Source organism: Rhamphochromis longiceps, linkage group LG3 (assembly GCF_057381845.1).
Source record: "Rhamphochromis longiceps isolate RC_006_pf linkage group LG3, R_longiceps_female_GT1.1, whole genome shotgun sequence".
NCBI lineage: Eukaryota > Metazoa > Chordata > Actinopteri > Cichliformes > Cichlidae > Rhamphochromis > Rhamphochromis longiceps.
The window spans coordinates 39,055,673-39,077,906 of record NC_140559.1 but is presented as its reverse complement, the minus strand read 5'-3'; the positions used below and the strand labels follow the sequence as shown (position 1 = coordinate 39,077,906).

General features: G+C 38.5%; 2 protein-coding genes across 2 annotated transcripts; one reads left to right on the top strand and one right to left on the bottom strand.

Annotated features, from left to right (window-relative positions):
* The first annotated feature begins 1,569 nt into the window (after window positions 1–1,569).
* On the top strand, window positions 1,570–6,553 carry LOC146674564 (leukotriene B4 receptor 1-like). Its single transcript, XM_085397036.1, has 4 exons — window positions 1,570–3,285; window positions 4,002–4,526; window positions 5,213–5,480; window positions 5,739–6,553. The coding sequence occupies exons 2-4, from the start codon at window positions 4,054–4,056 to the stop codon at window positions 6,114–6,116; spliced, it is 1,119 nt and encodes a 372-aa protein (XP_085253162.1). The 5' UTR covers window positions 1,570–3,285; window positions 4,002–4,053; the 3' UTR covers window positions 6,117–6,553.
* Window positions 6,554–12,480: 5,927 nt separating this feature from the next.
* Window positions 12,481–21,453, bottom strand: LOC146674563 (kelch-like protein 33). The gene is made up of 6 exons (XM_085397072.1): window positions 20,805–21,453; window positions 18,665–19,107; window positions 17,571–17,813; window positions 17,239–17,489; window positions 14,339–14,509; window positions 12,481–14,148 (listed from the first exon to the last, which is right to left on the bottom strand). Exons 1-6 carry the CDS (start codon window positions 21,451–21,453, stop codon window positions 13,620–13,622), a joined length of 2,286 nt encoding a protein of 761 aa, XP_085253198.1. The 3' UTR covers window positions 12,481–13,619.
* Between the last annotated feature and the right edge of the window lie 781 nt (window positions 21,454–22,234).

Below are 22,234 nucleotides of genomic sequence, written 5' to 3'. Positions count from 1 at the left end.
ATGATGACAGAGGTCAGTAATTTGCACCAGAGGTACACTTCAACTGTGAGAGACAGAATGTGAAAAAAAAATCCATGAATTCACATGGTAGGATTTGTAAAGAATTTATTCGTAAATCAGGGTGGAAAATAAGTATTTGGTCACCTCAAACAAGAAAAATCTCTGGCTCTCACAGACCTGTAACGTCTTCTGTAAGAAGCTTTTCTGTCCCCCACTCGTTACCTGTATGAATGGCACCTGTTTGAACTCATCATCTGAATAAAAGACACCTGTCCACAGCCTCAAACAGTCAGACTCCAAACTCCGCCATGGCCAAGACCAAAGAGCTTTCGAAGGACACCAGGAAAAGTATTGTAGACCTGCACCAGACTGGGAAGAGTGAATCTACAATAGGCAAGCAGCTTGGTGTGAACAAATCAACTGTGGGAGCAATCATCAGAAAATGGAAGACATACAAGACCACTGATAATCTCCCTCGATCTGGGGCTCCACGCAAGATCTCATCCCGTGGGGTCAAAATGATCATGAGAACGGTGAGCAAAGATCCCAGAACCACACGGGGGGACCTGGTGAATGACCTGCAGAGAGCTGGGACCAAAGTAACAAAGGTCACCATCAGTAACACACTACAACGGCAGGGAATCAAATCCCGCAGTGCCAGACGTGTCCCGCTGCTGAAGCCAGTGCATGTCCAGGCCCGTCTGAAGTTTGCCAGAGAGCACATGGATGATACAGCAGAGGATTGGGAGAATGTCATGTGGTCAGATGAAACCAAAGTAGAACTTTTTGGTATAAACTCAACTCGTCGTGTTTGGAGGAAGAAGAATACTGAGTTGCATCCCAAGAACACCATACCTACTGTGAAGCATGGGGGTGGAAACATCATGCTATGGGGCTGTTTTTCTGCCAAGGGGACAGGACGACTGATCCGTGTTAAGGACAGAATGAATGGGGCCATGTATCGTGAGATTTTGAGCCAAAACCTCCTTCCATCAGTGAGAACTTTGAAGATGAAACGAGGCTGGGTCTTCCAACATGACAATGATCCAAAACACACCGCCCGGGCAACAAAGGAGTGGCTCCGTAAGAAGCATTTGAAAGTCCTGGAGTGGCCTAGCCAGTCTCCAGACCTCAACCCCATAGAAAATCTGTGGCGGGAGTTGAAAGTCCGTGTTGCTCGGCGACAGCCCCAAAACATCACTGCTCTCGAGAAGATCTGCATGGAGGAATGGGCCAAAATACCAGCTACTGTGTGCAAACCTGGTAAAGACCTATAGTAAACGTTTGACCTCTGTTATTGCCAACAAAGGTTATGTTACAAAGTATTGAGTTGTATTTTTGTTATTGACCAAATACTTATTTTCCACCCTGATTTACGAATAAATTCTTTACAAATCCTACCATGTGAATTCATGGATTTTTTTTCCACATTCTGTATCTCACAGTTGAAGTGTACCTCTGGTGCAAATTACTGACCTCTGTCATCATTTTAGGTGGGGGAACTTGCACAATCGGTGGCTGACTAAATACTTTTTTGCCCCACTGTAATGTTTGTTCAGATGGGTGGATAGGAGAAAGCCTGTTCTTTGTAACAAACAAACAAACAAAATTTTTTTTAAAAAAAATTAGCGAGAATGGTAACAGATTAAGTTTCCAAAGTTGAATCTGAAAAAACAAGATTACTAGAAGTAAACCAAAGTGGAGATGTTTGACCGTAAAGCACAACACTGCATTTGGCAAAACTCAAACTCAAACTGAACAACTCATATCAACTGTGAACTGCAGTGGTGAAGGGGTTTTCATTTAGACTTGCCATCACAAGCCCTGAGGACCTTACACTGATTCACTCAACCATCATCTTTTCTGTACACTAAATTGTTCTAAAGTCAAACGTGAAGCCAGTGTGACCCAAACTTAAATCTGAACAAGTGGCCTTGATGCCTAAGTGGGTAAAGATAAAATGATGAGATCATGATAGAGACAATTTATGTGCTTAACAAGCATCCATTATGTCCAAGCATCTAATATTGCCTTGTCTGTTGCATAAAGTCATAGACACCTTATGCACCTCTGCTACACTCCTCTCACTGTAAAAGTCACTAAAGTAGGAAAATAATTTACGTTGATCACTTGATGTCCATTCAATCTTCCACAGATGATCAGAAAATAGGTGAACAGAAAGACAAGACAAAGGCATAAACAAAGACAGGCATTTGAACTACAGGGAAACCAAATTCATCCGCTTCAAGCCTGTGGTCTCGCTATCAGGATGAAGGATACATAATAAGCAGCAAGCTGCTACTACTCCATGTAGCCAAGGACTGGTGCTGAGTATGCGATTATTCCTTCTGCATTTTCAGTCCTCCCCATCACATGTAATCATTTCATTGATTTTTAATGGGTAAATGTTTATTACACAACTACAGCTTTACACCTCTTGATTCTTTTAAGATTGTAAAATAAATAAATAACAATACAAATTAATCAAAACATGACAAAAGCATGACACATAATACAGGTCATTGTGTAGCTGGATATGTCCTGTTCTCCTAAATAACTTAAGACATTTGGATTATGTGGTAAGAGTTGTTGTAAAGGTCTGCCAAAAAGTCTGTTGCAAGAGAAATTGTACAATACACAACTGTGACTTAAAATCGTGTATCAACAAGACACTGAAGGTTTACTGGAATACCCCTCCGTCACGCACCCCACTTAGTCACACTTCTGATTTCTCTTCTTTCACAAAAAACACATCATCAATTTCACAATATATTAGGGTACTCTGGCTTTTTCCTTCTTTTTTCTTTCCTTATTTATTTTTAGTTACAGTGAGTTGCTAAATGAATATGTCAATAAACTATGTAAAATTACATAAAAGCTTTACTGTTAGCATTTCATTAACTTTATTCAAGTCTGTTTTCTGAAAGGATGGAGGGCAAACACTGCTCCACAATAGGCAGCAGATGTCATGTCAATATTTCCCATAAAGCGTACCAGTAACACAGCACAGTGCACCAATAAGAATACAGTAACAAAGTGAGAAGTGTAGGAGGAACAGCAGCTACCTCGCAACAGAGTGAGCACAAAGCTGGCTTCCTGTGGTCATTGATTTCCTCTCACATGACACTTCTTACTCAATATATTAAAAAACCTGTTTTCCTCCTCGCACAAGATCTTCAGAGTTAAGAAGGGAACTCTGGAGGTTAGGTGTGAGGTGTTACACAGAGGGATATTATTTTTTTGCTTTTACTTTTCTGATTTTAAGAGAGACACCACCATTTGAAGGTAAGCATGAGAGTTTGATATGCCAAGATTCCCAGCCACTAGATATCACAGAGTTTGGCAAATTCATTGTTTTCTAATAAAATCTTAATATGGATGTAAAGAGTAACAGAAATCTCAACAGGTTTCCCAGATTATTTATTTAGTCATTGTTACACATTCATTTCTAGATTGCCATTTTTATTGCTGCTCTTAGGTTTTGATTTGTAACAGAGGAGTTGCAGCTTTCTGTGGAGCACACAGATGTCTGTGTAGCTTCTCAGTGATCTGAACTGGACTTCTTTAATTGCCCAGATGTTTCAGCGTGGTTCAAAAAATAAGTGCATATTGAGTATTTGTTTTCTGTGTTGTCGTGTGCTATGTGTCCAATTTTTCCAATAACCGAAAGTGATTAAACACATATTGTTATCCTTCATAAGATTTGTACATTCATATATTTACTAATGATAAAGTTAGGCCTTTGAGAGCAAGAAAGACTCGACTAGACTAGAACATTTCAGCACATTTTGATGTTCAACATCTCTGGAACTTGTCAAATAATTTCATTTGGTTAAATAAATGTTTGCTCATTCAAAGCAGCTCTGGTGTACACACTTTTCTTGTGTTAGATGCAGTTGTGGAAATCAAAATGTTGTGCAATATTTTAAGCACAGATACAGAGTGTACTCACAAATCTTAACGCAACATATCCTGTTTCCTGCCTCTCTATTATTTTTAAGGTTAAGTCAAGTTCACAGCTTTTGGAACTAAACATCTTCAGAAGCTTTCTCAATGGCATCCAACACAAACTCCACCACCTCCACTGCCCCTCAGATGATCTCTGCTCAGATTGGTATTGGCATCTTGACCCTGGCATTTGTACTGGGTTTTCCGGGGAACCTGTTCGTGGTTTGGTCAGTGGTCTGCCGTGTAAAGAAGCGCTCAGTGACATGTTTGTTGGTGTTGAATCTGGCTGTTGCGGATGCTCTTGTCCTGCTCAGTGCACCTTTTTTCCTGAGATACCTGGCTGGAGGCCGAGGCTGGGAGTTTGGCTCAGCAGCATGCAAGCTGATGCATTACCTATCAAATGTGAACATGTACGTGTCCATCTACCTTATTTGTCTGATGAGCATGGACCGTTGCCTTGCTGTCACAAGGCCTTTTGTTTCCCAGAAAATAAGAACTAAGCGCTCCCTGCTGTTTCTCCTGCTGGGAGTCTGGATATTAGCATTCCTGCTGTCACTGCCGATGCCTTTCTATCGCAGGTGAGACCAAAGGTTTTTTTCACATTCAAAGCAATTGTGTATTAATGTGTTTACTGCTGCGGATCAGTGAAGGAAAGTGAACTGATCTTAATGGATATCTGCTCCCATTAGCTTCATGTGGATAATGTAGTTTTTTCCTTTTTTCATATAAAACATATAAAGATAACCTTTTTGTAGTGTATCTCAACTACTCCACTTAGAGACAGCACTACTGGAAAGTAATACACCTATAATAACACGCAATAAAGAAAAAAAAAAAGAAATTTTGATTTTTAATATCTCCTGCAGATAAATCTTTTCAACAATTCATTTCTAAATTTTCTAAAATATTTATTTTTTCAATCTTTTCATATCTAATTTATGATATATATATATATATATATATATTTCATATATTTTTTCACTTTTTTTAGTGTTTTCTTTTAAAATTATTATTTTATTATTACTGTAAGGGCGTATTGAGTAAACTGTAAAACAGATTTGACTGTAGTCTAACATCTAACCCAAACTACTTTAAAAAGGTCCTACAAATTTATGCCTGTACTCAAACTGTCACAGTTCTTTTTATTTTGCTTTGTTGTCGACTCATAGTTTAGTTCCTACATGCACACAGAGTCATGTCTCTCATTTTCTTACGTAGTATCTTTTGGTGAATTCATAATCTTTTCCCTTTAATTCTCTGACAGTGTTCTCAAGAGTCCCAAAAACAACATGAGCGGTTGTGTGCTTTACCACTGGGGGAGTGTGGCTCATCCTGTTTTCCAGTACATTTTTGAGACCATTATGGGATGCCTGGTGCCCTTCACTCTCATCAACACCTGCTACTCCTCTGTCATCTGCCGCCTGCGAAGTGCCATGTTCCAACGTAAAGGACAAAGCAGTCGCCTGATTCTGCTCATCATCTCGGCTTTTGCAGTCTTTTGGCTCCCCTACCACATTGTCAACATCATAGAGGTGTGTTATCTATTTAACGCTGGGTTGACAGCATCAAAACTCTCTCTTACTGTAAGACCCAGACGTAAGCACTTCAGGCATATGTTGCACTTCTCCAGTTACTCTAGCAAAACTTTTGTCATGCTACCACAGGAGTGACATTAATAGCTCTGACTGATAACGGAATAAATTCATAAACAATTTACTTTCTTTTTGTGTGTTATTTTGTTTTGTTTTCCCCCAATAATATTTACGCCTCTTTTCTTCTTCCTCATTCAGGTGATTGGTTTATTGATGGGAAGTGAGACAGTGAGCCGTGCTGCTAAAACAGCCCGTCCAAACGTTACAGCCTTTGCCTACTTCAGCAGTGCTGTCAACCCCATCCTCTATGTGTTTGCAGGCAGCTCACACATCCGCCAGGCTGGGTTCAGCTTCATGGGCAAGCTCTTTGAGGGCACCAATTCAGAGAGCAGGACCACATCTTTTTCCCGTAGCGGCCGCAGCAGCTCTTCACCAGATGAGAGCTCTGTCCTGCACACACTCTCTGTCAAAATGGGGAAGCCTTTCAAAAGCAAGAACAGAGGCGAGAGCAGGAGTGCAGTGGAGCAGGAGATTGATGCGCCTGAACTAAAGACTCTGGCCACCTTTGAGCAGTAACTGTAGCATTTAAAATAATGTGAATTGAGTTGACCCAAACTCGCATATACTAACAATGTAAGCTAACTGGAGTAGTCCAGAAAGTAAATACTGTAAATATAATATTTTTGTATTGCTGAAGCAAATCATTGCAGAGTATCATATATTTTTTGCATGTATGTCTGTGTGTGTGTATTCATATTCTATCCAGTTGTACAGAAATGGACAATTTCATCAGTATTTTTGATGTAATTTTTAATTCTAATCAGAATTTTTCTATAGCGCACAACACACAGTCTGACTGTGAGCTCAAATTCAGTTTGTTAAAAAAATGAAAGTTTCTTAATGTTTGCCAATCTCTTATTGTGCAAACATGGCTTGTTTAATATGTGAGACTGTACTGGTTGCTTTGTTGGACAAACAGAACATTGCATCAAAAACATGTCACGAAAGCATCCTTTTTTGTCACGGTTTCGTGCATTGCTGCCTTCTCTTTCACAACATCTAACTGACCTGCATTACAACACTGTATGTGGTTATTATGCTGTTGAGCTACCACCAAAAGTCCCAATAAAATAGGTGAGCAAAAAAACAAAAAGTGCTCACCTTTGCAGGAAACGAGTTGCAGTCATAGTGACGTCAAAGAGTGACACATCAGTGGTTACCGCCATTGTAGGATCCTGGAAACACAAAACTGTTTACTGTTACTCAACTGGTAACTTATGTAGGGCCTTCAAATAATGTCAAACAGACTGTTTTTGTCCTCTAACTGTATGGTTCTGTTACGACTGATTCATTTTCCTTTATTAATAATCATTTTTCTCTGAGTAAAAACATATAGGTAACAAGTTTGAACTGAAATATATTTGAATTGTGTTGTAAATTTCGTTCAGACTGCTCAGGAGCATGATTATTTTTATGATTTTACATATGGGCTATACAATTCTGATTGAAAACCAAGAAAGCAAGCATTTCTTTCTTGGGTAGTGAGGTTAAATCCCTCTATAAAGCAGACATATATATAAAGTAAGAGCAAAAATATGCATAATATGAATGTGAATAATAGAAACGAACACATTTTCTATATGTATTACAAAGATGTTCTTAAAAAAGTAGTAGAATGTGTTACGTTTTAAACACTTGCTATGTTGAGTTAGCAGGGGTTTCAAACTCAAATACACAGTGGGCCAAAATTCAATCTGGAACAAAGTTGCGGGCTAACGTTAATATTTATTGAAAAAAATATATATATTCCTCCAGATATAAGAATGAATCTTTTCTTATGGACTCAAACAAGTTTTGCTGAAAAACTGAATATGGAACAAGCAAAGCTTAATACTAAACAATATATATATATCAGCTGTATAATACCAGTAGCCCAGCTCTAATAGTAATTTGGTATGGCTTCGTGGGCCAAATGTAATTAGGCTAAATTTGACAGTTTGACACCTATGAGTTAGAGTATGTTGTTTCCTGTTCACCCTGAGCACCTGTACTTGATTGCAGCAGTACAGTTACAGGAAAAGAAAAAAAATGGTCGCATGAACTTAATCCAGAGTAGTATAGGAAATGAGTTTCACTTAGATTTAAGAAATGTACACAACAACAGTGCAAACTGGATTAACTCGGAAAATCTGATTCTGAAAGGTATTTTATAAGACAATAAAGAACACTTGCTGGTGCTGGGTTCGACTTCCCAAAGGTGCTCTAATGGATTGTGATCTGATGACCGTGAAGGCCACTTGAGTACAGTAAACTGTTTGTGGTGTTCAATAAACCAGTTTGAGATGTTTTGAGCTTCGTGATGTGCTGAAAGCAACCACCAGAAGACAGTAACACTCTGATCATAAAGAGATAGAAATGGTCAGCAACAATATTTAGGTTTAGAAGACGCACACTTGCGATTAAGGGGCCCAAAGTGTGTGGAGGAAATTACATGACTATCACCAGCAGCCTAAACCACTAAGACATGGATCTGTGCTGTTTTGTTGCTGCCAAGTTCTGACCCTGCTATGCGAATGCTCCAGGAGAAACGTTCCCCACTTTTGTTGACCTATGTGATCTTGAACTTACAATGTAAAAGCGGCTTGAGGCAACTGTTGTTGTGATTTGGTTCTGTATAAATAAAATGTAATTAAATTAAATTGTAGCTTCAATTGTGATTTTGTACAATAAAACAAAAACAAATAGTCACATCACACTGGGAAACTGTTTAAATGGAAAATGCCTTGACTACATGTACTTTTCTTTTTGTTGCTGTTATCTTATTTTTTTTTCTTCTTCATTACTAGGTCAATATTCACTTATGACTAAGCTGAAACATAGAATTCAGGTCACAGCGGTGTTCAGTAATACCACTTTAATTCACTTCAAAGACGACAAAAACACAGAAACCTCCTTTTTGCAAATGTGCATGCCTCAAACAGTGCATTTCCAGATGCAAAAAACAGCTTGCGATACAGAAAATTTATCAGTAGTAAACAGAAAATAAGCATGAAAAGAAAACAACAGTCAAAGATAGCATGATTAGAACAGACTACAAAGAAATGGAGCTATTCATTGTTTGTTTTTGCAACCTAATTCTGTTACTCAAGCTGGGAAGCTGCGTATGAAGAAGACGTGTGAAACATCAGATAAATAGGCCAATTCTGTATCACAATGCAGAAAACTGACTGTTCTGTGACCTCATTTAGTGTAATTTGGACTATTGAAATTTTAATGTAATTAGCATTTTAACTAAAATGTCAAGTTACTTTTGGATGTCTGGTTTTTTTATGTGTATTTTTAACATTTGAATGAAAGTTAAAGATTAAAATGTCATTAATCCCATTAAACTGAACATAAATAGAAAACACATTTGAAATAGCGCCTGTCCATAATTGTGCAGGATTTTGCATAATATACAGTCATTAGAAATGGGAGACAAAACTCTCTGCAAACTGATTGAATTAGTTGGGTACAACAGTAAATTCACATGAATATTTCATTGCATCTTTAGGCGGAGGTGGAGCACAGACATCTGGACCATATACAGATGCATTCTCTGTGATCTTAATTCCTTTGTTGAGTCATTTCTCTTGTACATGTTACGGCCTTAGCAGGGCCTGCTGTGATTTTGACCTGTATGGGTGTGTCCTACCATCACAAGTGGGGGCTCATCTGTATGGAACGCCAGGACTGCCATAATGAATTAATTAAATACACCATTAAATAATTAATTAAATGTGGCAATAATTAATTAAAATTGGAATTAATTAATTAAATAAATAGTTATGACACATGTAATTAATTAATTATTGACACATTTAATTAATTATTTATGTATTTCACATTTTAATTAATTATTGACACATTTAATTAATTATTGACACATTTAATTAATTATTTAATGATATATTTATTTATTTCATTTTGGCAGTCCTGACGCCTGGCTCTCGTCATGAAATAATTTTATCTGTCAGCCTCACCCATCAAACTCAGGGGGCGGGGTTAACGCTGCCCATGCAGCTTCTCTAACATTTGATTGGTTGCCGTGCAAAGTAAGTCAAAACAGGTCGATCCTAGAAAATCGATTGCTTGTGTAGACTTGGGGCAGCCAGTTATCCCAGAATGCAGATCAAATCACAAGCAGCAATGGTGGTGGTGTAGTTTTAACCAGCTACACTTTTAACAGTGTTTTAGCCGCGAATGTCGCGACGTATGTCTGGTCAGGTTGTCAACATAGAACATGTTTGCAAAAGCGCTCAGATGTTTTCAGAGATTTCACTAGCTCTGCTAACAGTTAGCATGCAGAGTGCACCGAGGGGGTTACGTTAACCGGTTTGTTTACATATTCCACTCTCCGTGTTCCACATGTTGCATTCGCAGATTCTCATTTTCACCGAACGATCGTCTCTTTCCGCCTGGTCTTGTGTCTCTGTGCTTCTGTAACATAAAGAACGAGCTGACATTTTTCTCACGAAACCAGCGATCAGCTCAGCAGACCCTCAGTTTACCTGCATGCATCCTCCTCCTCATCTGTCAGCTGTTTAACACCTGCTGCTAATTCAAGAAACACGCCTACGTTACCTGGTGATAGTCACAGTTTAACTGGGCAGCCGGTGCTCGATATAACGCAATGTCAGCGCATTTTTCTGCACAAGATAAGTAAATATAGTGTTTTCCCCGAGCGCAGAGCTGCTGGAGCTCGTTTCCTTACAGAGCACTTTATAGGCGAACAGCTTCATCAGCGGCTGATGTCCAATCACCGGCACACAGCTTTCAAACCTCAGCTGAGTTTTAGCTCTCAGTGGTTAAACGCTGGACTTCATTCACTCAGGTTCTGTCTGTCGGGTCACGTTTACTTCGCTGTTTTATTTACAACTGAGCAAATCGGTTTGGCTGAGGTTAAAGTTACGTTTCATAACTGCATAGTTTCACAGACGTTTAATGGTTCACTGGCACATGTGTTAGACTGAACTATCATCTAAATATCATCTGTTTTTTAATAGTTATTCAACTGTATTCTAAGCACCAGCTGTCTGTTAGAATGTGATTTTTTTTCTCTCTCTGTTGGCAGAGGTATAAAAATGCGCAGGAAAATCTGACGTGCATGGCAAACTTCACCGACGATATTTAGGGAGGAATAAACACACATCAAACATAAATGAACCATTTGTCTGTCTCCATAATTGAGAGAATTTTCTCTTCTTATGTCAACACTCTCTCTCTTTTTTTTTTCTTTTTTTTTGCTTTTTCGGTCATGTTATGTTTACCTGTCAAAGGCTTGTTACAAACTATGAAACACATTGTGCAGACTTCTGGATGTTAGAAGAAAACTAATACTGCTCATGAATGAGACTAAAGGCAGGAAGGTGTCCTTTAAAACTAAACATGTTAATAGGACCTCCCTGTTTATATCATAGTTTAAGATATAGCACGTGTATTTCAGTAATAGCCTGCTGAGGCCACTATACGTGCTGGCCTCATATCAAATGTGAAGGCAGACTGAGTCTATGTTTGACGTTTTTTATATCTAATCTTCCTTTTCAAACATTTAAACAGCAGCGAGTCTGCAGCTGAGGGAATACAAATTCAAATTGTCGGAACAGGTTTGCTCGTTTCTTGGATTCATTTGGTGATTTATTAAATGTATAACTGTTATTCTAATCTGCTGCTGAGTCTCTTACACTTTTCTTTATGCTGTATATTTTCACGTCTCTGGAATAGTTGGAAGTTAGATAGTCAGCTGGGAAACTTTGTGTTAACTCATGGAGCTGAGGATATCGTGGATATGCTGACCTCGCTGCGTGGTGTACAGAGCGAGGTCAGCATGATTAATATTCACAATAAAAATATTAGCCAAACATCATGAAGTCTGTATGTGTTTCATAGTGTCGAACAACCTTTGTACAGTTAAAGCCAGCAGTTACTACATGACGGAAACACCAACGTTATCTCTTTTATGTGTTTATACACAGGTCACGCTGATTACTGAACAAAAACCCAAAGATCAGATGTTAAACAGATTTATTTGCTCTCTCTCCTCCTTAAACATGTTTTTAATGTTAGTTATAATTCAGAATTGGCGACTGAAACACGTAGGACACATAAGAACATCAGGAAATAAAACATCGATAAATATAACCTCAGTAAAAGAAGTCAGCGGGGGTTACTACAGCTGTGTACCGGGGCCTGCGCTTTGTCGGTGGGATTGCTTACGAGGCGAGCGGGTGTATCCCACGCTTTGCCGTGAGACTGGGCAGACATCTCCGAAATCATCGAAACACTTTTGCAAAGAGGCTGTATCTTGACAAACCGACCAGACACATGAAGATTAAACCACTACATTCTCGGCTAAAAAAATATTAAAACGGTATTTGGTAACACACAAACAGGGTTTTTCAAAGCTCAGTTCTGTTAGCTTCCACATGCCAGTTGTTGTGTGCTAGAAACAATGGCCACCAGGCCAAAGCAATGGTTTTGACTCGATCAGCGTTAACCCCGCCCCCTGAGTTTGATGGGTGAGGCTGACAGATAAAATTATTTCATGATGAGAGCCAGGCGCCAGGACTGCCAAAATGAAATAAATAAATATATCATTAAATAATTAATTAAATGTGTCAATAATTAATGAAATGTGTCAATAATTAATTAAAATGTGAAATACATAAATAATTAATTAAATGTGTCAATAATTAATTAATTAAATGTGTCAATAATTAATTAAAATGTGAAATACATAAATAATTAATTAAATGTGTCAATAATTAATTAATTACATGTGTCATAACTATTTATTTAATTAATTAATTCCAATTTTAATTAATTATTGCCACATTTAATTAATTATTTAATGGTGTATTTAATTAATTCATTATGGCAGTCCTGGCGTTCCATACATCTGGGCCTCAGATCAATATGTTAAAAAGCATTACATTAAATTAGAATTAGTTTATACATGTGCAATGCCACAACATTTTTATTAGTCTTCTTGTGATGTTATTAAACAGAAAAGTTAGTGCATTCATATACTACAGTATACTTTGATATGACATGTATTAATACCTCAAAATATTTGCAAAAGCATACAAAAATATGTTAGTGTGCTTGTGCTGCCAGAGGGTGTTTGATTCAAACTAGCAAAAGGTAAATAATCACATCCATTGCCTACAAACATTTGTTTTTATTTGTGTGTCTGTGTATTTTAAATGAAGCAGTGTCACTGTGGTATTTGAAAATGCGTTTTCATGCACCTGAAATGCACTGGCTGCTACTTTATGGCAGCATTGATAAGCTTTCTGTTGAAACTGCTCAAGATACAAAATGATTACTTGGAAAACTAGTTTATTGAGCTCAGATTCACATCTAATCTGAGCTCAACTCCACGTGTTTTGCTCTCGCATTTTCTCTCTTGACTCATTAGTTTCAATGATTCATTTTATGGTGTTAGGTTATGCAAGGACATTTTCAGATAGTGTAAATGGCAAATGGAAGGGTTCTTATATAGCACTTTTCTACTGTAACTGAGCACTCTAAGCTTAGATAGAAAGCACTTTACACAACTTGCCTCATACAAGCAACTTTTTTTCGATGGTTTTTCTATGCAAGTGCTTTCTAGCAAACATAAACACCCATTCATGGAGAGAACAATGTTTAGAGTTAACAGTTAGTATCTTGTACAAAGATACTTGGCATGCTGGAGCAGCCAGAGATCGAACCACCAACCTTCTGATTACTTCTACCAGTTAAGCTAGCGCAAACCTGTGTCAGAATTTTAAAAAAACTGACAAAAGGAAAAAAAAAATTATCTGATGGGCTTCAAGAGCCTTTATGGTTCATGGAAGGAATTAGTATCAAAATCTGCTTGACTTGACTAATGTGGTCCACACCTAACCTATTGTCTGCTTGCAAATGTAATCATTGTTGGATCAGTTTAAATTGTTCTACTGTGCAATAGTCTGTTATCAGACTCCTGAGTTTCAAGAGCAGATTTGCATGTAACACTCTGAACCACTACAGAGAATCAACTACTACTTAAAGATTTTATTGATGATTAACCACGTCTGGGCACGGCAGTGAACAAGCTGCCAGATCAGTATATGGGTAGGGCATAGCACCCAGGTTTTCCCAACATTGCTCTTTGGGGTTATAGCAATGCACCCACTTGGTATCCCTTGCTGTGTTTGCTGAAGACCCTCCTACTACATACAATTTACCATCAAGTACAGTTCCTCCTGGTGATAGATGAGCTCGAGGCAGAGTGGGAAACGAGGACCAGGAGTCCTGAGTAGGGTCATACAGCTCACACAAGAGCTGATCTCCAAAGCCTATCCAGAGAGGCTGTAGCCCTCCAGCTACTACCAACCGCCTTCCTAAAGCTAACATTGTATGGCCTGCACGTCCTGCTCCCACGCTCATGGGTGATCTGGGAAAACAGCCACGGGAGGGATGGTAGCGCCACATAGATGAGAGGCAATGGTGATGGGAGTCAGAACCACCAGAAATATAGATCTGCCCATCCAGAACAGCTGCAGCATGGCCACAAACAGCTGTGTCCAGAGGGTGAGCCAGCCTGCAGGACAACAACAGCCAAATGAAAGGGATTTTTTTTTTTTTTTGGGGGGGGGGAGTTAGTCCCATTAAGATAGACACAGAACTCTTAAACTGACCTTTTTATAGTGCTTCAAATACATTCTTCCTACAAGAGCTCAAGATATAAGATATCAATGAATATAAAAAAAGCCATAACTTAATGTATTCACCTCCAGGTGTTCTCCTCAGGACTGTAACATTCCACAGCATCGTGGTATTGATGGTCATTGCGATTTCCCCCAAGAGCAAAAACCTTCCCATCTAGGCACAGTGCGGAGAAGTAGTCCCGTTGATGCAACATATCAGGGAGCTGTTCCCATTTGCACTGTGTCAGGTCAAACCTAAGGCAAATGGGATTGTGCTTGTCAGTTAGGACTGAGCCAGCTGATACTAATTTGCACTAAGTAGCAGGATTGCTTTCTGATTGCCAGAGATGGAAAAAGTACAGATATTCTGTACTTAGAAATTAGATAGATACTAACTGCCACAGTCCTGGGTCAGTGACCCGGTGTTTTGAGTTTTGCATTCTTATTGAACTTCGATTTTGTCTCTGTCTCCCCTGTCAGCTGTATCCCCTTGTCAAGTCCGCATCTATGTGATATGTTTCCTGTTTTACTTTGTCTGTCTCATGTCAGTGGGTCTAGTTTGGCCTCCCCTGTTCTTGTTGTGTTTGATTACTCCCAGCTGTGTATTTTAGCCCTGTGTTTCACTCAGTGGGTGTCGTGTTGTCCCCTCATACTGTGTGTGTTTCCCTCCGTGCTCCTCGTCCCTAGTCTCTTGCCTCCAGGTTTCTTAGCGTTTAGTTTTAGTCTCTAATGTTGGTTTGTTTTTGGAGTTCTGTCCTGTAACTGCAATAAAGCAGCCTCTTTGAGTTTACTCCTCTGAGTGTCCTGCATTTTGGGTCCTACGTCCTGCTTGCCACAGCCGTTTCATGACACTAACAAATACGCCAGTAAAATTTGAAGTAATGAATCAACCTCTTTATTCTAGTAATAAAAGGGGGAACGTATAGGCTATGAAATGTACTCAAAGTAGGAAAATACAGCAAAAGTCATTTCTTATAGGAAAATTCTACCATCTGATTTTATGCAAAGGCAACTGAACCATATTAAAACTGTAATAAAATAATATTAGTACAAGAGAATGTAACTATTATTCAAATCTAAACTCAAATTAATGTACTCATGTTTAATCTGTAATGTATGACACCAGCAGAAAGAAAGTAAAAAAAATAACTATTTTTTCTGTTGCCTTCATTGTACATGTACTTTCCCTCCACACCTACACAGGAACATAGTACAATCATTACAATCAGGGGTAAAATTGAGATCTAGCATGTGGGGTAACCACAGTTTGCGGTGTAGTAGCTCAGCATGGGGAAAAGAATCGCAATACACAAGAGGTTTTAAGAGGACAACACACAAATTAAAAGGAAATTGGGGCGGGGCAAGACAGCAGTTTCACAAGATATCTTGACCTATTTCTATTTCCTATACTGACACTATACTGTACATTACCTTTATACAAGACTCTATAAAGCTGGTATAATGGTGTAATTCAGTGACTTAATCTAAGCATTATCAGTGTAAATACAAATTAGTCTACTACACTTGATGTAACCTAATACCGACCAGCCCCTGTGCACCAATAAAAATAAAGTGAATTCATAATAAATTCCCCACATTGCTGGAAACTAACCCATTTACTGTGGACAACACCACCCAGTATTTTCATGCAACATTTGCATAACACAAAGTAACTATAGCTTAGTTTGTTTTGCAGGACATTTTGCAATATAAAAATACAAGATCTATTAAAGCAAATCTTCTATAGATCCAGTATGTGATTTGAAATTAATATTGCTTCAGTGTCCTTCTTTTCTGTATTGCCAGCTAAATGCTCTGAAGTATTGAAGCCACAACAACACACCTGCACTCCTTCCAGCCCACTTTGAGTTCCCAGCATAAATGCTATGTTATACCACTGAACCTAAAGTAACCAGCCTGAGTAGAAAGTAAAGTTCCTCATTATTACACAACCTAATTTATGAAAATCTGTGGTTTCTTGCATGTATGGATCGGATGGCTTGTTATTGACATCTGGTGAGAATTTCATCTCAATGGTAACGTGTAAAATACTTATTTTACCCACTCTCATGGTGCTGCATATATTCCATAGAAATTTTGGTTCACTGTGACATGATAGCGATAGTACTGAGGTAGGCCGTGATGTTTAAACAATGCCCAAAGTGTGGAAAGAAATGTCAATCGTACCATTACACCACCCCTACTACCTGGCCAGCATGCAATGGACAATTAGGTCTGCAGAATGGATCATAGGCACTGATTTTCCCTCTATTCAGATCCTTTGAAGGTCCAGGGTTATATAATGGGCAGAAAACATCTTTGCAGAGCGCTCACATCCCTGAAGAACATTTATGCCCCTAGACTTCCCTCACTCTGATGAAATAATCCACTCATATCATGCAGTCATATGCATATTGCACTACTCAGTTTTGCACTATAGTTTGTGTAATTTCTAATTTCTAACTTGTTTTTTCCCCACTTTTTATCTCTCTCTCTCGCTTTAAACTTGGGCAATTAACAATGATTCTGATTCAATACAGATCTGCCCAGACAACTGGACCTCACTGGATATTTCCTTTTTTGGGGGGTCTTTTCTGTAAACTCTAGATGTGAATGTGCAGGAAAATCCCACTAGATCAGAAGGTTCTGAGAGTAAAAGACATGTAGTTGTAGTTACAGATTAAAAAGCTACATTTAACTAAATTTACACAGCAGTTACGCAAACATGCACACACATTTCTGCAATTCATTCAAGGAGGAAGTTGCATAATGTATCAGTTCAGGGTTTGTGTGAGTCCCTTTAAAAAAAATCTCTTCTGCCAATGACTGTGCTGTTGATGAGCTCTGAACTCAAACAAAGCTGTTAATATCTTGACAGTTTATATATCAAGCACGTGTACAACGTACAAGAAGAACTCTTTTCCAAAATCAACCACAAACACCTCTGATGTCTGTATGACATCTGTGACCCACACAACACTAACCTCACTGCTGACTTGAGGATGTCCAGTGCTCCATAGTATTTGCGTCCTCCCAACACATACAGTTTGTTGTTCAAGAGACAGACACAGTGTCTGAATCGCGCAGGTTCAGGAAACTTTGCAAATGGTTTCCATTCTATGCTCCTTCTTAAACCGGGGCCACGGTGGAACTGTTGAGCAAACCACAGGGTCTGGCTGGGAACCCTCTTCATGAATTCATCATCAACAGTGTCCCCACCTACCAAAACCAGGACCTAAAGAAAAGTGGTAATATTGCTTAAACAGACATAGCTTTAATTGAATTCCAAACATCAGTGAAGTAAAAGAGTATCAACCTGGTTTTTGGTGCGAGGATGATATTTAGGCCCTCTGTAATCCCCTTCAATGAGACTTTGGAGGGCTACCAGTGTTTTCCTTGCACCAGGGCTCCTGAGTAAGATGCTGCAACTAAGGGCCTCCTGAAGTTCAGCATAGCTGAAGAGTGTGATCCGAACATGACGGAGCAGGCTGGACAGGCATTGGAGTCTCTCTTTAGGGTTGTCCTCCACCCAGCTCACTACTGCCTTGAACACCACAATCTAATTATAAAGAAGAGAAATGCTTTAGAAATATTATTTTACAAAATAAACAATAAATTGCATAAATAGCCTGTGATTACTACTCCAACTGTCCTTAAGAAAATCTATTCATTTTAAATTTGAGATAATAATTTATATTTTTTTCACATATACAAACGGAATATTTTCAGTTACAACTACTGAATGCTGCACTTTGGATGGTGTACAATTGTGAGCAATGTCACCTACACAACATTTTGTGAGCAATACATTAGGCTAATTGTATATTCTCTTCCATTTGTAAATACAAATAATTAATATTTTAATGGTCAAACTTTGCAGTTATAAAGTATGTAAAGACCCCCAAAACAGCACTGAATATAAATGTGTCTTATTGCAATTTTTTGTTCTTTTATATAAGGCTGTTGAACTGTAAGCATAAGTAGCACATTAGTTGTGAAGCTAAAAGCCTATAAGCTGCTGCATGTTTCTGGTTCTGCCACAGGTTTCATCCTTTTAAAAAGACGTTTTTCTCCAAGCACTTGCTCAAAGTAGACCGTTTCATTGTTGTTATCTCCCTTTTGTTATTACTATAACAGTATCTTTACCTTACAGTATAAATTGCTTTGAAATGATTGTTACTGTGATTTTATGCTATATAAATAAAAATGAAATGAATTACAAACCCATTGCATTGCACATGGATAACAGCTGTTATCCCTGGCATTACCTTGGGAAGAGATAAAAGATTGAGAAATTTGAGAAAATTGAGAAAAAAAAGTTAGATATGATAGACGAAAGGAGGAACACGTGATGAGAAATTTAAGCTAAACACAAAAAGAATGACTGACCACCAGAAATAAAAATACTACCTCACTCTCTACAGACAAGGAGTCCTTCTTAAGAAGCTTGTCAAGGAGGTGAAAGGGAATATCCTTGAACTTTTCCCCATAAGAGACGCACTGGAAGTGGGCTGCAATATACTCCTCGGCTGCCTGCCCTAGCTGGACCAGCCCGTAGGTCTCAGCCAGGACCAGCACATCTAGACATGTGCTTTCATCCATTCTGTCCTGCAGGAACTCAATGCACAGCGACAGCGCCCCCTCCAGCTGGAACTGAAGCATGGCATCTGTAAGCTCCCAAATCCGACTCCAGTTCAGTCTGAGCTGACCAGTGTAGATGAAATAGAGCATGGATTCAATCACCCAAGACGACACACCTCGCAGGCACACCACTTCCTGGCAAGACTCCCGTAACCCTCCGCACAGCAATGCCCGGAAATAGTCCCCAGCTGCTGCTAACACCACACGATGTGCTGAGAAAAGTCAGGAGATGATAAAAAGTCACAGAGAAAGATGCGGATAAAGTAGAAAAAGACACAAGGTAAGAAAACGTTTCTAACTCCACCTAGTGTTAGCATACTGGAAATGCATTTCCAGTTTACTTTCTCCTTCAAAACAACAGCGGGTGATCATTTTGTGTTTATGTCATGCTTTTTTTTTTGTCTTTAATTTTTCTTTTTACAGCAGCACATGTCTGGTCAGCATGTGTCACCAAGAAATTACACATTTTTAACATTTAAAAAAAATTCCTATATTAGTAAATGACATGATTTTGTGTATATATTTACTTTGTGTTGACATTATTGACATTCCATTTCTCTTACCTGCATAAACAACAGCTGACTGTCACACTATGAACTATTCTGGGAAAAGGATTCTAGGAAATCTACAAGTTTGTGGAGGAGCGTGTAGTACAGTCACCCTTTCTGTGAATGTGATTATCATGAGTAAAATAGTTGCACACCAGCTACAGTTGTGGTCAGAATTTTACACACATTCATCATGTACATAAATGTCATAGCAATTTAGGACTTTTATATGATTTATTTGAACTGTTCTTTTTCCAGGGTGGAACAATTGTGCAGCATGCGTCTTTAGTGACTCAAGGAAAAAAGAACTTGATGCACAAGTTTGAATTTATTTTAGATTTATTTTGGATATAATACAACAGTACAATATACTGTGTTGTATACTGTTCAGATATACATTTCAGAGTGTACAGATAATGCCACTGCTTTCAGAACAACTACACTGACTGACTACTACAGTTAATAGATTTTACATACAAAACATACATTCATCTTCATACACAATATACTTTTTGTACACATACAACACCCCATGTTATATGCTATAAAACAGTACGTTTGAGTAATGCTTTAAATGGAGTCTTGTAACCTAAAGCCCTGAGCTCAACCCTACTGAAAATAATTAAAGCCAGGTATCAAACCAACTAATTTGATTGAAGTCTACCACTTCTGTTGAGAAGAGTAGTCAAATATCCAAAAAGAATTAAGCCAGAAACATAAAAGAAAATCCAAAATCATTTAATTTAATTCATGACAGACATATGATATACAATGATTCCACTCTGGGAAAAGATCAGTTGAAAGAAATCATTAAAAACTCCCAAATTATCATGACATGCAAACCCATAATGAGTTCATGGAAACGTTTGACCACAATTGTATGAAATGTGACCAGATCTAAGAACAGTATTTGTTTCTCTTTTAGTGATCACAATAAAAATGAAGGGCAGTATGCATTTGCAGATCTGAAATAAATGCTTTGGGAATTTTCTTGTAACTATTTATTTAAAACAATCGAAATCTTTTCAAAGCACTATAATTGAAAACTGTTTAAAAGAAAAACTTTAATGCCAGTATGAACGTATGGAACTTAAATTGAAAAGTAACATACTCTAGTTTCTGGGGATTTTCCTTTTCAGCATGTGACTAAAAGCAGTCCCAGCTCTAATTCTAATTCTAGATGTGTCATTGTTGGGTGTTAAGAGATTAAACCTTGTTCGGGTCATATTACCCTACATCATAATCTCAAAGGCTACACTGGTCAGCTAGTGGACATTCCTCATAGATTACTTTTCATTTGTTACCACTGTAAAGTCATGTAAAGTCATATATGATCCCATATATGAGTGTTTGGGCCTCACCTGAATATTTCTCTCCAGTCTCTGCTTGTATTGTGACATCACATCCTTCTCCTCTCTTCCACATGTCTCTGATGATAGCCAAGCTCTTCTCTCTCTCTTTTGCAGCAGAAGTTTTGATCTTTGATATGCAACTTTCTTTCAGCCTCTCCATCTGGAGACATTGAGAAGCATTTAAAACCTCCTCAATTACCCGCTCTTTACTCAAGTCCATGGCCACATGTCCACAATATGCAAACTCCATGATAGCCCTTAACCCAACTGGTGTCAAACATTGTGCAATTTCTCCCACTCCAAGCCCTGGCATTTCTTTTGAACCTAAAAATGCATTTGGGGTTTGACTGATAGCTGCTAGAACAAGCCGGTGAGCTTGGAAGGATTTTCCTTGAACGATAAAGGTGCAGTCCAGGAGTAATTCTTCCTTGCAAAGGTTGTGTAAGTGAGTGAAGAGTCTGTCTGAGTGTGAAGAGAAGTTGTAAGAGATAAGATCAGAATTCTCTGAGAGACATGAAGAAAGGCCGTGAGGAGTTTCTTGAGCTTTAGAGTCTGGTATATGCTTTGGTGTTTGAAGAATAGTTTTTGAGCTTTCTTTTATGCCACTATTGTCCACATGTGTTGCACTTTCTCTTCCGCTTGCTCCACTTCTTCTCATAATGTCTTGCTGTGTGCACTGTCACCTTATAGACTTGCTTGTGTCAGAGCAGACCGCCAGATGTTTACATTCAACGTGTACTGTACAAAGAGAGAAAAGGCAGAACAGCGAGAGTCAGGATAAGTCAGTAATAAAGACACTAGAAAAGTGTGACTACTCTATTCCTGGAAATGCCACTGTACTTATTCACTTTAACATTAGACATGCATCAATTGTCCTCATGACCTCTGAAGTGTCTTTTACGCAAAGAAAACACAACCTAGCCTAAAAAAAGTGTGTCAATATTGTCATCATGACAAACCTTTAAGTTCAGGAGGCCACTTATTAGCAATGCTGTAATACACGAATGTGTCAAGACACAAACATCTGTCTGTTGCACCTTTTCACAGAGTTCAACATGTAACAACTTACAGTTCATTTTGACAGTAAACGTCCTCGTAAGAACAATTTCCCACGAGATTAGAAATACCAGCAGCATACGACTTATTGTAATTTTGTACTAAGACGAGTCTTGCTTGATTACAATTGGTTAATATCTTATTTTAGATTAAGACTCTGCATAGGCACCTACCTTGCTTTTCCTTTAGCAGTGTGGGTGGAACAAGTGACTTTGACCAGTGGCATTGTGAGCATGTGGGGCGCACAAGGCACTAGAGCAGGTTTAATTATAGCATGGCACTGACACTATAAAGACTACACTACAAGAAGTTTCCAGTACGCTCAGGAACTGCCTGCTTAAAAAAGTTCAACATGAAGTGAAGTATTTTGAAGTATTACATGA

Coding starts and splice junctions, on each gene's coding strand:
- LOC146674564 (XM_085397036.1), top strand. CDS start 4,054: ATGGCATCCAACACAAACTCCACCACCTCCACTGCCCCTCAGATGATC. Junction 4,527..5,212: donor CCGATGCCTTTCTATCGCAG/GTGAGACCAAAG, acceptor ATTCTCTGACAG/TGTTCTCAAGAGTCCCAAAA. Junction 5,481..5,738: donor ACATTGTCAACATCATAGAG/GTGTGTTATCTA, acceptor TTCCTCATTCAG/GTGATTGGTTTATTGATGGG.
- LOC146674563 (XM_085397072.1), bottom strand. CDS start 21,453: ATGAGAAGAAGTGGAGCAAGCGGAAGAGAAAGTGCAACACATGTGGAC. Junction 19,108..20,804: donor GACTGGAGAGAAATATTCAG/GTGAGGCCCAAA, acceptor GACTTTTCTCAG/CACATCGTGTGGTGTTAGCA. Junction 14,149..14,338: donor CCTGAGGAGAACACCTGGAG/GTGAATACATTA, acceptor GTTGTCCTGCAG/GCTGGCTCACCCTCTGGACA.